Source organism: Schistocerca cancellata, chromosome 6 (genome assembly GCF_023864275.1).
Source record: "Schistocerca cancellata isolate TAMUIC-IGC-003103 chromosome 6, iqSchCanc2.1, whole genome shotgun sequence".
Taxonomy (NCBI): Eukaryota; Metazoa; Arthropoda; class Insecta; order Orthoptera; family Acrididae; genus Schistocerca; species Schistocerca cancellata.
The window spans coordinates 562,348,970-562,363,401 of record NC_064631.1 but is presented as its reverse complement, the minus strand read 5'-3'; the positions used below and the strand labels follow the sequence as shown (position 1 = coordinate 562,363,401).

At 37.0% G+C, this 14,432-nt stretch overlaps 1 protein-coding gene across 1 annotated transcript in view; it reads right to left on the bottom strand.

Moving 5' to 3' along the window:
* The window catches only part of LOC126191556 (pachytene checkpoint protein 2 homolog), a 35,222-nt gene extending 34,785 nt beyond the window's left edge, over window positions 1-437 (bottom strand). Inside the window, exon 1 of the mRNA XM_049932469.1 lies at window positions 257-437. Within this exon, the coding sequence (XP_049788426.1) occupies window positions 257-300 (44 nt within the window). The 5' untranslated portion in view covers window positions 301-437. The remainder of the gene's footprint in view (window positions 1-256) is intronic.
* Between the last annotated feature and the right edge of the window lie 13,995 nt (window positions 438-14,432).

Genomic DNA, 14,432 nt, shown 5'->3' with positions numbered 1-14,432 from the left:
CTAACTGTTTGCACTTCAGAAACCTGCTGTAAATAGCTTTCTAAGTGTGCTGCAGATCATGCAACTGCACTTCTGTGACAGTTTCATATATTCCCTTGCAGAATATTTTCGGAAATTACCGCAATAATGCACATATATTAATGCACTTTTCAAAAACACGGCAGATCCCAGTAAGACGTGTGTAGTAATTCGAGCCAACATCATTCTTCACAGTTTGTCTATTAGACATATAACATAAAAAATAACATAAATTTACCTCTCCAAGCGTTGGTTTATTTCAATATGCACGATCCGTTTCATATCTCAAATAAATATCATTCACTTTCGTGAATCACTACAAACTTCAAACACAAACACACAAATCACAATTCAAAACTTGCCACCACAAAATCGTTCGATTCCCTACAGGTTGTCCAACGTAACAATGTCGGAGTTTGTCCAAAGAGGCCTCCACTAAAATACACTTCCGTCACGTTCGATTCATATTGGACGTCAACGAAACGGAAGGGAAGAAACGTCAACGTCAAGTAACACAAAAACGCCAACCTCAACATAGCAACACTTCGCTCAGTTCGATGATTAATGGTGATAGTGAGTTATGCTATACCATCCATGATACAAAAAAGACAGAATATGGTATTAAAATACGTGTGTAAGATGGTTGCGAGTATAGACTTACTGATAAACGGCTGCATAAATAATGCTGATTTCTTGTGTCTAAATTAACTATGTAAAGTGGGGTGGAAACGTGGTAAAATGTATAAATACGTGCTCTTTTAAGCGTAAGTGGGCGTACTTGTAATGGATAAAAGCTCTGACACAGTGAACTCAGTTTTTGACAGTGGCAATAATTATTGTAATCCATGTGATCCTGTAACAGGTAAATATAGTACCAGTCTTAAACAGCGCATTTCAAAAGTGTGTTCAGCGATATATTACGAGCAAACGATCGAAACAGCGATAGATAGCCTCATAAAATCTGGAGCAATGAACTTTTAAGAGAAAAATAACAGGTTTATTAGGTCAAAAGAGTTCGCCGTGTGAAACACTCTTCTTATGCCCTTAACCCAAAACTTTGAATAGATTCATAAGAGCATCAGGAAGGGGCAAGGGATAATTAGTGTTCACAAATATTAGTGACTAATAAAGAAAGAAATCTTAACTGCAGACATTAAACGTGATCGAAGAGACAGAAATAATCGCATATTCAGAAACTATGGAAAGGAACTTCTTGACAATGCACAATATGAAAATGTCAAAGTGAAAGTAAGTGCAATAACGAAACCAGATTCACGCATATGGGGGTGTAACTGTTAGATCCGAATGACGTTTAGCACAATGAAAGTGGACAAGCTGTGACAAGATTTCTAAAATGTGCCCTACTGAGAAACTCAGAAATGAACTTGTTTTTAGTAAGCAACCCACAAAAATATGAGGCACTGAGCTCCATAAGGGCCTAAAGCACACAGTCATCGATTTTGATTTTGTAGTGCATATGTATGCTCCTGACATATGTTGATCTTATGGCGAACCAGCTTTATCTGTATCTGTAGCCCCACATTGTATATGAGAGCATTCATGAAAAGCTGTCTCACCAATTTCTCCATTATATATTTCCATGTGGGCCTAAGGCATAGTTTTGTTGCTTTGCACTGGTCCACTGTTATCTAAGAACGACAATATAATTTAATGTTTATATCATGTACACAGTAGTGGTACTTCATATTTCGAGGTGAAAACGATGATAACTATTACCACGAATTTTTGGAACAGGTCACAACTGTATGTGTGGTTCAATTATCTGTTCTTTCAATCCTGATTTTAGTTTCACATTACATAATTACAAATTTTACAACTATTGTCACTATCTTACAAATATAAATTTTGTAAATTAACATCAATAATAAGTATAAACTTAAATATTAATTATGATTTCATAACATAAAATGGGTAAATTAATTTTTTCATATGAATTTTGGAATGTTGAGACTTGGTTAAAAAAGGTCGACCTATGAGGCTGGAGTTCTGTCTACAAATTTGATACTCACAAACATCAGTTTTTCTCAAAACTTTGTTTCTGTGCTTAGGGCTCTTATGGTTCTCATTGCCTCAAATGGTCTAGTGAAAAAGTCATGTATCAACACAGAGGTAATTACAATTAATAGGAGATTCAAGAAAGTATGCAGTAGCATGGCAAATGAAAGAATTATACAAGTAACATTATCACTGTGGGATCATATTACAAAGCATGGGCTTCATAGGAATGGGAAAGGAAAAAGGTATATGTGTACTGGAATCGTTGACTTCAGAATAAGATTCAAAGTGTATTTTATTGTTCTTTGAACTGCAGACACATCGTTTGTATGAGTATGTGATGTCTGCTCTTTCAGACATGTCTGAAAAAAGAGACATCACACAGTCGTATAATTGACTCGCCTCAGTAGGCTGTAAATACACCATCGTCAGTTCGAATGCACAATCATGTTCATCCTACTGTGGGAATATAAAAGTACCAAGCACGGGGAACATGGATGGGGACTGCAGATAGGTGGCACTATATGGGAATGCAGGTTGGGCAAGGTGCATACCGAGATAGTACGCGCTATCGCAATAAACAATGTGTCTGGGTGACAGTGGTTGACACAACTGCCTGGTAAGCAGAAGATAGCATGTTCAAATCCCAGTGCGGCACACATTTCATTTACTGTAGCCAGTCCTGCACTAAGTCCCAGTGCACCTGACATCATGAGTTGCTTCCCTTTCCTTTCCTTTCTCCCCTCCTCCACCTTCAATTTACATTACATCTTATCATTGTTAGATTTACTCTTTGTCTTTATTTTTCGAGAGTTAATTTTTTATTCACATTTTTGTCAAAGTGCGTTTTCCTAACTGTGTGAAATAAAGCAGTCAAACCGAGTATTACTGACTCATTAGATCAATACTATTAAATAATGGAGCATTACTACAATTAGGTGAGCCCTGGAATACTGAAGAGCACGGAGACTACAGGAAACATGCAAAGCCAAACAGTGAGTTCATGTCAAAACGAATGTCAGAAGGGTTCTGACAACAATGCAGCTGTTACAGCTGCAAGGAGATCTGTAAAAACAAGTAGACGATCTTCAGTCTCAAGCTGGGACACGAGAGGACATGACATTATTTCCTCAAACGCCAAAATGGGCGACCTATTTGCTCGAGAGCCTAACACAGTTTCTAACCCACAAATAAAAGTGCACATTCCTAAGTTACTGCAGGACAAACTAAAGTTGTGGTTCGCAATACTTGACTTAGCATTTCTGCAAAACAGTGTTACCAGTGACCACTTGTTATTTGCTGGGACAGTCAAGACGTTATATGCCTGTGCAGTAGCTATGATCTTATATTGAAGTCACCCTCAGAGCAACAATATTTACATTTGAGAAATTCGCTGGTCAGCAGAATGTGCAAATTATTAGATCGACACATGTAGCAGATAATAAATAGTGAGCATATCGGCGACAGAACACAATTGGAGTTCTGGCGGCAACTGAGGAGCACAATTGGAGAAGTGGCCTCATATAACGTTACGCTGTGTCACATATAGTTGACGCAGCTACCACTACCGGCAAAAATATCCATGGCAGCGCTTGAGAGAAGTGACATCAATTCCATACTTGCATTAGCAGACAAAGAGTACACAATACTAGATCAAGCAAACACTTCGGTAGTAACGCAAATAGCCAATGACATCAACTCTGGGAAGGCAGGTGCTATTCGGGAGCAGCAGCAAATAAACATTAGTGAACCGCTTAGAAGCTTACAATATCAAGTAGATGAGCTGCAGAAACAATTATCAGTGCTGACAACTGAGAAGAAGAAGAAGAAAGGCGTCCATCAGTCCAGAAGAAGCAAGAAGATAGGCAAATGGCACATTGTGCTGATATCACTGGCAGATTGGTGATCAGATCACAAGATGCACATCTCCCTGTGCGAACCCAAATGGCCTCGCATGCTGGTAATAGGTACAACAGTACGCAGAATTCTGCAAGAGTGCCAAGTTAAAAATAAAAGAAATGACACAAGTCAAGTGATATCAAACTCTCAAGGAAAGTTAATCAAGCCACACTGTTCAAGACTTCCTAGTAATTAAAGATGGCTCTATCAAGCAACCAAAGAACCAAGCATGCTTGCTTACATTATTGCACTGGTTGTATATAAGGGACAAAAAAAGATATCGTTGGTATGATCAACTTGGGTTTGAAGTAAGCACACTGCCACTTGGCCAGGATGGGAACACAATGGTAGCCATGCCTACCCAAATTAAGGTAGCCACCTATTCACAGATTTTTTTAACCCCTGGATATCTCATTTTGGCTGTCCACCTCACCTCACTATGTATCAATGACAGCAGCTAAAGTCGACACTGTTCCTTGATATGTCTAAGTTGTGTGGTTTCCAACATGTTCATACAACCAGCTACCACCTGGTAGGCAATGTGATGGTAGAGTGCTGGCATATAACATTAAAAGCTTCACATTAGGACGTCCACGTTCCCACTGGTTTTACTGGGCCTCTGAACAGTGTGTCATTGAGACATTGGTGCATCAACAGTAGAGATGATTTATGGAGAAACATTATGCCTACGATTGGAGTTTTTTTTTCCAACACATCAGCTACCTGTGAAGATAGAATTGCCCTGTTTTCTGCAGCAAATCAGCACCAGTAGTTGTAGAGAATTTACAGTGTAGAAAATGACCAGAAGGTTAAAACAAACAAGAATAGAAAAAACAAGATCATTCAGATCAGCAGACAAGGAAACTGAAACTACTGCTCTGTAGATAACTGCATCTTCAGTGGAAAGAAATGTAATGTCATTGATGGAAGAGGACATAACAGTAGGTAAACCCGCAGCACAGTCAACAGCATAAAGGGACCTACTCCTAAAGTGCAGTTGGACTTAAGGAAGGAAATGGACACATCAGAAACTAAGGACAAATCCACAAAAGCAAATGAACACCAGTAGCAAGACAACCAGAGACAAAAGAAACTTCAGTTGCAGATGAAAAATGGAGGAATAAGCGCAGGAGAGAGAATTTATTTAATTTATGAAAAAATGAATGAGATGTTACATTTTAAACTTCATGTTTAGAAAAAACTCAATTTTTATAGTTAATTATATAAATTTTTACCATGCTTTTTATTATATTTGGAAAATTCTAGAATGTCATACACCTGTAAGAATGGTCTGTATGCTGTGCAAAATTCATCAAATAATCTCTCTTACTTATGAAGAAAGGTGTACTTATGGCAACAAATGCAACCAATACTAAGTGAAAAAATGATGAAATTTCACATGTAAAAAAAATATTTTGTTATGTTTTTGAACTTCCATTGCTATGAGTGTGAACTTTAAATTCTTTCTGGTCATACTGACAAAGTTTTATGAATTTATTTGTAAAAGTATAGACAGTGGAAATTAAAATGTCTTGTGGTGCCTCTCCTGCTCCAAGTCAGCCTGTTTGACATCCTGCCCCCTTTAACGTGTTATGTGTATGTAACTGAGAAAACCCATATCATGGTCAATAGTTGATAAATGAATACGAATATAAATAAAAAGAACTAGCAAAATTATAGCTGATCAATGGCCATAGCAAATTAATAAAGTGTATTCTTGATAAAGGTTGTATGATAAATTTTCCACACTGCAAAGAAGTCAAAGAATAAAAAAAGTGTCATCCACACAACTCAGAACACAACATTAAAGGCTGATTCACACTAGATGTCAACGTAACAACTCATCAGGTGATTTCACACTAGTGTTTGCACTAGATTTAACATCAGCAAGACATTAGTTAATTTAGCCTAGTAGTGAATGGCTGAAGCGAATTTATGAGACACCACTGGTAATACAAAAGTCAGAATCTAGTATCAGGATCAAGAAGCAAGGTGTGATAAAGATTACTAAGGCAAGTGAATGTGACTTCTGGGACTTCTGCATAGCAGCTGTCTGTACACAGTGATATTCATTGTCTAGAAGGCCTCCTCCAAGTGCATGAGGTGTAGATGGCTTACAATTATCTTGTATCTTCTGGAAGACATCTCGCCACTATTTGGATTCTAGAAGTGGAAATGGTACATGTGATGCATACATGCTTTCTCAGTAATCCCTACAACTCAACCTTTATCATTCCACATTATACTCACTTTCTTTCCAAGTAATTATCCCATTGTAGGTGGTCAGTTTTTTTTTTTTTTTTTTTGCAGAATTATTATTTTTTAACTTTGTGGTTGGATGCCCTTCCTCTAGCCACAATGGTCAAATAATTACGGTAAGAGAGCTATGTTTGTTATCTGTCTGTGATCATATAAATTCTATCCTGTTTGTAATTGTGTATGAACTGTTTGTAAGTCATATTTTCTGAGACAAGGGTTTTAGTTTATACTGGAAAACTGCCTAAAAGCTGTACTCAGCCTGGATATTGCAAAAGAATAAGTTCATTAATCCACCCTGCAGATTCAGTTCAGGTCTAGTTCACCCTCTGTATCACAAACTACTGCACTGGGCACTTAAGCAGTAATGAGCCTGCACCCTTCAGTATGTTAACAATCGACTGTGACACAAATGTACCTGACTTTTGGATAAGGTACCAAGTGCAAATAATATGGACTGACAGAACGCCAACAAGTGTAGTACTGATCATTGTAACGATGAAAACAACAGTGCACAAAAATGGTTCAAATGGCTCTGAGCACTATGGGACTCAACTGCTGAGGTCATCAGTCCCCTAGAACTTAGAACTAGTTAAACCTAACTAACCTAAGGACATCACAAACATCCATGCCTGAGGCAGGATTCGAACCTGGACCATAGCGGTCTTGCGGTTCCAGACTGCAGCGCCTTGAACCGCACGGCCACTTCGGCCGGCAACAGTGCACAAATAATGACCAGAAGGCAAACTGTGTATTGATTTCCATTAACATTGATTAGTTTACCGAATTTGCTACTAATTATGAAACTGGCATTTAGTGAAACTGTAATTGTTAAATGAAATGTCATGGGCATCATTCCTTTCAAGGATAATAGTTATGAACTGACTGAAACTGAACTTACGTGACAATTAATGAAACATATGTGGGCAACAATGGTCATTAGACAGATGGAAACGCAATTGGATTTACTGATTATCATTACATCGAACACTAGAATCTTCTGAAAGCAAAACTGACTTACTAACTACAGTACATGATGCAGTAATGATTGAGAAATGTGAACTTGCGGTAATGTTGCTATCACTATATTTTCCTAACCAATTCTTTCTAATGATCAAAATTCATTACCAAGAAATACAATTGTTAACCACAAAATACATTGCAATTAGCTGCAATGAGACAAGTCAACACAGATAAACAAAATTCATGACTTGCGAGTAAAATCAATAAGTGGGTAAGATTGAATACCAGTAACACTTTCGACTCAGAGTATAGACTTTTATTACAGTTTGCCAGAATTAATGGTTTCGTTATTTAATAAACTTCATTCTCAAAAAGATAATGAATCTAGTCAAAATATAAAACTGATGTAATACCTTCACTCAACTAGTAAAATTGATATTTTCAGTAGAAGGGCAGAACTTTGTTTTTTGTTTCAGGCAAATTGAAGAATTTTACATAAAAGCCTCTTTCTCTTTTAATATTGTGCCAATCAGTTATTGGTTCAAATGGCTCTGAGCACTATGGGACTTAACATCTATGGTCATCAGTCCCCTAGAACTTAGAACTACTTAAACCTAACTAACCTAAGGACAGCACACAACACCCAGCCATCACAAGGCAGAGAAAATCCCTGACCCCGCCGGGAATCGAACCCGGGAACCCGGGCGTGGGAAGCGAGAACGCTACCGCACGACCACGAGATGCGGGCCCAATCAGTTATTGTAGTGACAGGGAAAGGATCAATGATTCTACAACACTCATTAGCACCTGAAATGTTGTAGTGCTGTTTTGAAATGGAGCTACTGTTGGCGAAACTTAATACTTTTGCGGCAATAAGTATTTAAGCAAGGACTGTTTTTCCAGTTATGGACCAATTTTAATATAGTTTGCCCTGCTGTACTTTTCTTTTCTTAACCCTCCTAAAATATCTCCTTGAATAATCATTGTACTGCAGCCTCCACAACTTCCTGCCTATCACATCCACAATCTGTTGCTCTAAATTTTTTCACCACATCATCTACATACACTTATTCGTGTGTGCTCTCGCAGTCACTTTGCATCTGACCACTTTCATTTTTAGCTTCTTACATTTAACTTGCTATCTCATGTACCACTGGAGCTAATACTATTCAGACTATAACTCTGGATACAATACAATTTAAGGACCCTGACTTTCCAGTCTGCCTACTTACATCATTTACAAAAAAGATGATCAACAGTTTGGAAGAAAGGTGTTTCACATTATAGTTCAACTGAAAGTATATACATTAACGATAACAGAATGCTATTGAAAAATGCGGAAAGAAGTACTGTGTCGAGTGTGGATTATTGTTTCATTGATCTGTACTGATAAGAGCAAACTCACGGAAATGTTTAGATCATGAAAAACAGTTACCTGACTGTGTAATGTGTCATTTTTACCTGTAATAAATCTAATAACACACACATATCATTGATTGACATTGCAAAGACAGAAAACGAACATATCACATGTTAAATTCATAACCGAAATAAGGTTATTTCAGAAAGTGTGTATCATTCTATCACATAATTGCACACCTATAATGTTGTGCTATTAATGAAATCTTATTTTGAGCTATAGTAGTTGTATGTTTATTAACATGAACTGGCATATACATAATCATAACTTCAAAATATCTGAATATTACTGTCACAAAAAATTACATGTGTAGTGTTTTCTTAATTACATTGTGGGGATACATTCATCTTAGCAAATATGTAATATTATTTACCATTTTTAATTAGCATCTTAAATTTTCGTTAGTTGATTAGTTCATAAATCAAAAGTTATTAGTGTATGTCATAGCAACATTAAGTACATATTTATCCAGTCATAAAGTTAAATGTCCACAAGTGTAAAGAGAAAAGTATTTTTGTCCTCTGCAAAGAATTAGTCAGTCTTCTATCATGTATCTTCTAGTAATATAATTTACACATTTATACATAATATTTCTAACAGTTAAACTTTTCTGTGAGAGAATGTAAGTAGTTCAGTACTCTCTTATGCCCTTCCTCCACTGTTTCAACATTTCTGGATGAATAATAGACGACTCCCTTTGAACATTTTTCTCAGCCACTTCATTCACTTAGTGGGACCATTCACCACTTAGTCGTTTTGTTTCTGTCCTTTAAACTTCCATTATTTTGTATAACCTGCAGCTTGTATAAAACGTCTTACCATATCTGAATTTATACTTCACATACATCACCAATTCCTTAAATTTATCAATTCTCATCCCTAATTTCCATAAAATTGAACTTATTTTGACAAAATACAATGACAATTAGGAAACATTTTGGCTTTGTATCTTCCATTGGTTGCATTACAACAAGGAAGTGTTTGTCTTTCGACTAAAATCTTTTCATGGACCATATTGTTAGAAAACATCGTACCGCAAATTTATTCCTACATACTCATGAACATATTTTAAATATTTCAGTCACAGATACATAACACTACCTCTTACAAAAGTAACTTATTTCTATTCCAGTACTGTTTCTCGTCTGTAATATTATGTGCACTCAATATCTGCCTGAAAATTGGCACAGTAGACAGAAAGCATTAGTGTGAGGAACACTGTCAATCCTGAAAGGCCCATTATAAATTAATTTTAACTTCGAGCTTTTGTTATTTATCACACTGGATTTTGATGTGTTTTAACAAGTACCAAATCTCCTACTTTGAACTTTGCTGGTTTTGGATCCTTTATGATGTCTTTTAAATCTTATTTCTGGATGTTTGTGTACTTTTTCTCTCAAGAATTGGTTCTCCTGGAAAATGGCTAGCTCTAGTCACCTTGGAAAGTTAGCTAATTTTTCCACTACACTTTTCAGTTTGGCATAGAATGTAGTTTCACTCAGTGTGATCCTTGTGCTTCCATGTCATAAGGAATTATATGTGACTGTTGTGGAAATCGGTTCAAAAGTATCTACCTAGTTTATACAAGTAACGTTTAGCAGGATTGCTCGAAGAGTGGTAAGCTAAGGTGTGTCTGATTTCTACCTCGTTCCTTTCCTCCCGTTGATCCAGACTTTGGAAATAAATTGAGATTGTTATCAGGTAATATTGAATCTGGTATCCTAATTTTAATTAAGCAAGACATTGTGTCCCTGTTAAAATCTTTTGTTTTTTCAAAAAACCAGACAATAGCTATGGCTTTCTTATTGGAAATAGTATAACTCCTCTTCTACTTACAAAGGGCTGTAAATTCTTTCTCCCTTCTCCATCATCTTGGAAAATGTGAACAGTTATACCATACCTGCATGAAGCACTTCCCAAAATGTATAGTAAAGACAAATCATAGTGATGCAGAGTTTGATCTTTCATGAGCTCTTCCTTTTGACTTTCTATTCAAAAGCACTATTCTACTCTAGTAAATGATAATTTCACATCATTATAAGCTTACATTTGCATGAATTTGTGACAGAAACTGCGTAGTCCTAGATATACTTCCAACTGTCTTTTTTTTGGTGGAGGACAGGTTCTGAGTTCTATATTTTGTGGGACCTTAATTATTCGTGATATTGCAATTATCCTTTTATAAATTTGCATTTCTTCATCATTAATGTCATTCCATCAATTCTCAATGCATGAAAAACTTTTTTCATTAATTCACAATGTACTTCACATTAAGAACTGATATCAATAAATCTTTGACATAGATCATACTTCTAATACTCAGTCCTTTCCCAGATGATATCAAGAGTTCAGATGGATACTGATGTTAATGTGTTTGCCCCAAATGGGACAACTTTATCCTGATAACAAGCCCCTGTGAAGAGGAAAGCTGTAAAACTTCTCGACTCTGGTTCCAAAGGTCTTTATTTGCCAGTAACTGCTAGTTAAATCTAAATTTGTCATTGACTGCACATTCTGAAATTTTTGCTACATCTCATATAAACATTCTGGATAATCTGTCTCTCATTTAACAACTTTGTTCAGAGTATGTTCATCTACCAAAATTCTAATTCCACCATGGCTTTTATCTACAAATATCAGTGGATTATTGTCCTGACTACTACATCTTTGATAATTTCCTACTTCCACATATGAAAGGAAGGATGGAAGATTAAGGTTTAATTTCCTGTCAACATTAAATTTGTTAGAGGCAGAAGGCATGTTCAGAATGTTTCAAGTATGGGGAAGAAAATTGGTCATGCCCTTTCAAAGAAACCATCCCAGCATTTACCTGGAGTGATTCAGGAAAACCATGGAAAAGCTACATGTGGATGGGCAAATGTGGTTTTGAGGTCACATCTTACCTAGTGTGAGTCCAGCATCTTAACCAGTGCACCATCATACAGCCAATTTCTTTTTGTTCCACTTTTTTATTTAGAGGTATTTGATATAGATGCACATAAAAGATTCATGTGATGCAGTCTTTACTTTATACATACAGTTTGTCTGAAAATACTTCTTTATTTTGAATCAAAATGCTGTATAAATCCTCTCATTTTTCTAATGATATATCTGAAACTTGGTGTACTATGTCTTCAAATTCGTTCTAAGGACAGAAATCGCATTCACATTTTGAACATGGTAGCACTCTGCTATACCAGCACATGTAGGCACATTAAACAGTCTCAGTTTTGTGTGGTTGCTGTCATCTACTTCATTAACTTCATCAAAATTTACTTCATCTTTTTTATTTCTCACTCAAGTTACCATCCTTCTATTACAATCAATGACAGTTTTGTGTTTCAACGTCCAGTCCATTCCTACATTGACTTCTATACTCAAATGAACTACTGCTAAAAATTCATGCTCAAATGTAAATGTCTGATTGAGGAATATATGAAAATTTGTTTCTTAATAGGTTTACTACAAACTCTTGTATCACCTATGAGCTTCATGCCAACAACAGGTGTTTCAAATTCATTCAGTTCTGTTTCAACAATTTCATAAAACAACAAAGATGGAAAACTAATTTGATTCTGGCTTGCAGTGGTGTGGCCTGTCACCTGCATACAAATGTTTCGACTACCTATATGCAATTTATTCTGCAGCTCACGCCTTCCCTGAAGAGATGACTTATGTATAGTGGCTACAAAAGCTAGAATTAAAAAATTTAGCTACACTAAATATGCCAACAGGGTGCAAAGTGTGTCAGGTTCTAAGTCTAACTAAGATACCACAAAAGCAAAAATCTTTGCATGAAAACTTATATATACAGGGTGATTGTAATTAAAGTTAAGCTTTCAAAACCATTGGCCAGAAAGACGTCAAATTGCAACGGAATATTATCAGAGAAGGGGAAAACGTAAGGCAGAAGCAAGAAACGTGTGAAAATTGATCAATAGATGCCACTGTATGTGTCAGAATACGTAAATAAAGACACCTGTCATGCGCCCAACCCACTAAAGTTGGCATAAACACGCCAGGTACATGGCTTTTCCTACTTTCGCGTCCGCAACATTCGCCACGACTGTCTCAATGCAAGATCACGCTCTGCCTGTAAAGCTGAATTAAAAGAATGATGACTGTGCGCACATCACTCTGCAGACGTTCTGGACACTGAGAGGTTTGAAGAAGGGTGTTAGTCTGCCGTGAGTCTGGAGAAAATGATTCGGAAATTCGAAAAAAATGTGTTCTTTTGGAGTGCAACCTGGTAGAGGGAGGAAAGGAATTGATTCGGCATCGGTGGAAGCAGTGGCCACAACAATGCAGGTGCAGACAAGTGACTGTGCGCAATCGTGTAAAGCATGGAGAATTGACCGAACGTTGGACATACCCATGAGCATGGTGTGTAAAATCCTATGAAACATCCTTTTTTGCTATCCATTCAAAATTACCCATATGCACGAGTTGCTTCCTGTTGAGCTACCAGTAAGAGAGATCTTTGCTTTAGAATTTCTTGTCTTCATAGAAGTAGACAATGATTGGCCATGGAAGATTTTGTGGACAAACGAAGCCCACTTCCATGTGACAGGATATGTAAATACACAGAGTTGTCGAATAAGGGCAACAGAAATTCCACACACAAATTAACCAATGCCACTTCATCCTGAAAAGGTCACTGTGTGGTGCAGGTTTATGGCATCAGTGTATGGCATCACTTATCATGGGGCCATATTTTTTCAAAGGGACAGGTTCTTCTGGTCCTGTTACCTGTACCTGCTAGTGGAAAGTGCTATGAGTTTCTTTTGTGCAACCACGTCATTCCAGCACTCCAACAGTGTGGATGTATGAATGGGATCATTTTTATGCAAGATTGCGCACCTCCACACACTGCAAATCCAGTTAAGCTTCCCTACAGCCTGGCCATCCTTATCACCTGATCTTAATCCTTATTCCTTCTGGCTGTGGGGCTATCTGAAAGATTTTGTGTTCAGTGTTCTGACTGCAAATTTAGCTGCATTGAAGGCATGCATTGCGCCACACATTCCGAATGTGATCCTGGAAACATTTCGATCAGTTGTGGCACATGCTGTTTTTCGATTTCAGCTTGTTGCAGAAAACGGTGGACAGCACTGTAATCTAGTTTTTGTGCTATTAACCTGATATCACTATCAAAGTTGAATCTTCTTGCCCTATATCACAATTTCCGCCTGCCTGCACATTTTCTTTAACTTCATTATGTATGAGACTGATGTAAGATGCTTCATGGTACTAAACTCCCATAAATGTTTCTCAGTCTAGCCACAAGCACATAGGAAGTGGTACAGGTGACACAGAGTATAACTGATCGTTGCTTCCCAATCGAGACTTAAAAAGTTTAGTTAAGTCTTTCCTGGATCAACTCAGAGAATCGACGCTTAGAACTCTTCTCTACGTATTCTGTGAAGTTTTCTTATCATGCAGTCCCATGAAGCATTTCTTCTCATGCTACTGGATGTGCAGCTATAATTGAAAAGGTGGAGGGGAACTAACCTACTTTAGATAAATTGTGGGATGCCATTATGTTGCATTTATTGACAAACACCATTAAACAGTTAACAATCGCACTGTTAAGCACGAAGAACTTCAAAATTGCGTAAAACTGAGAGAATGTCCTGCATATACATCACACATGTATTGCATCCTAGCACTGACAGCTAACCTGAAGTGCAACAGAAACCTTTACTACACTTCATATAACTTTGGAGCTGTTTGAACTTTGTCAGCAGAATATTAATTTCCATTTGTTTCCTTACATAAATACAGTACTTCACTGCATAGTAATACTGTAGTAGCAAATCTCTAATGACATTTAGGCTTCTCCAAGCATTTAACATGCTCA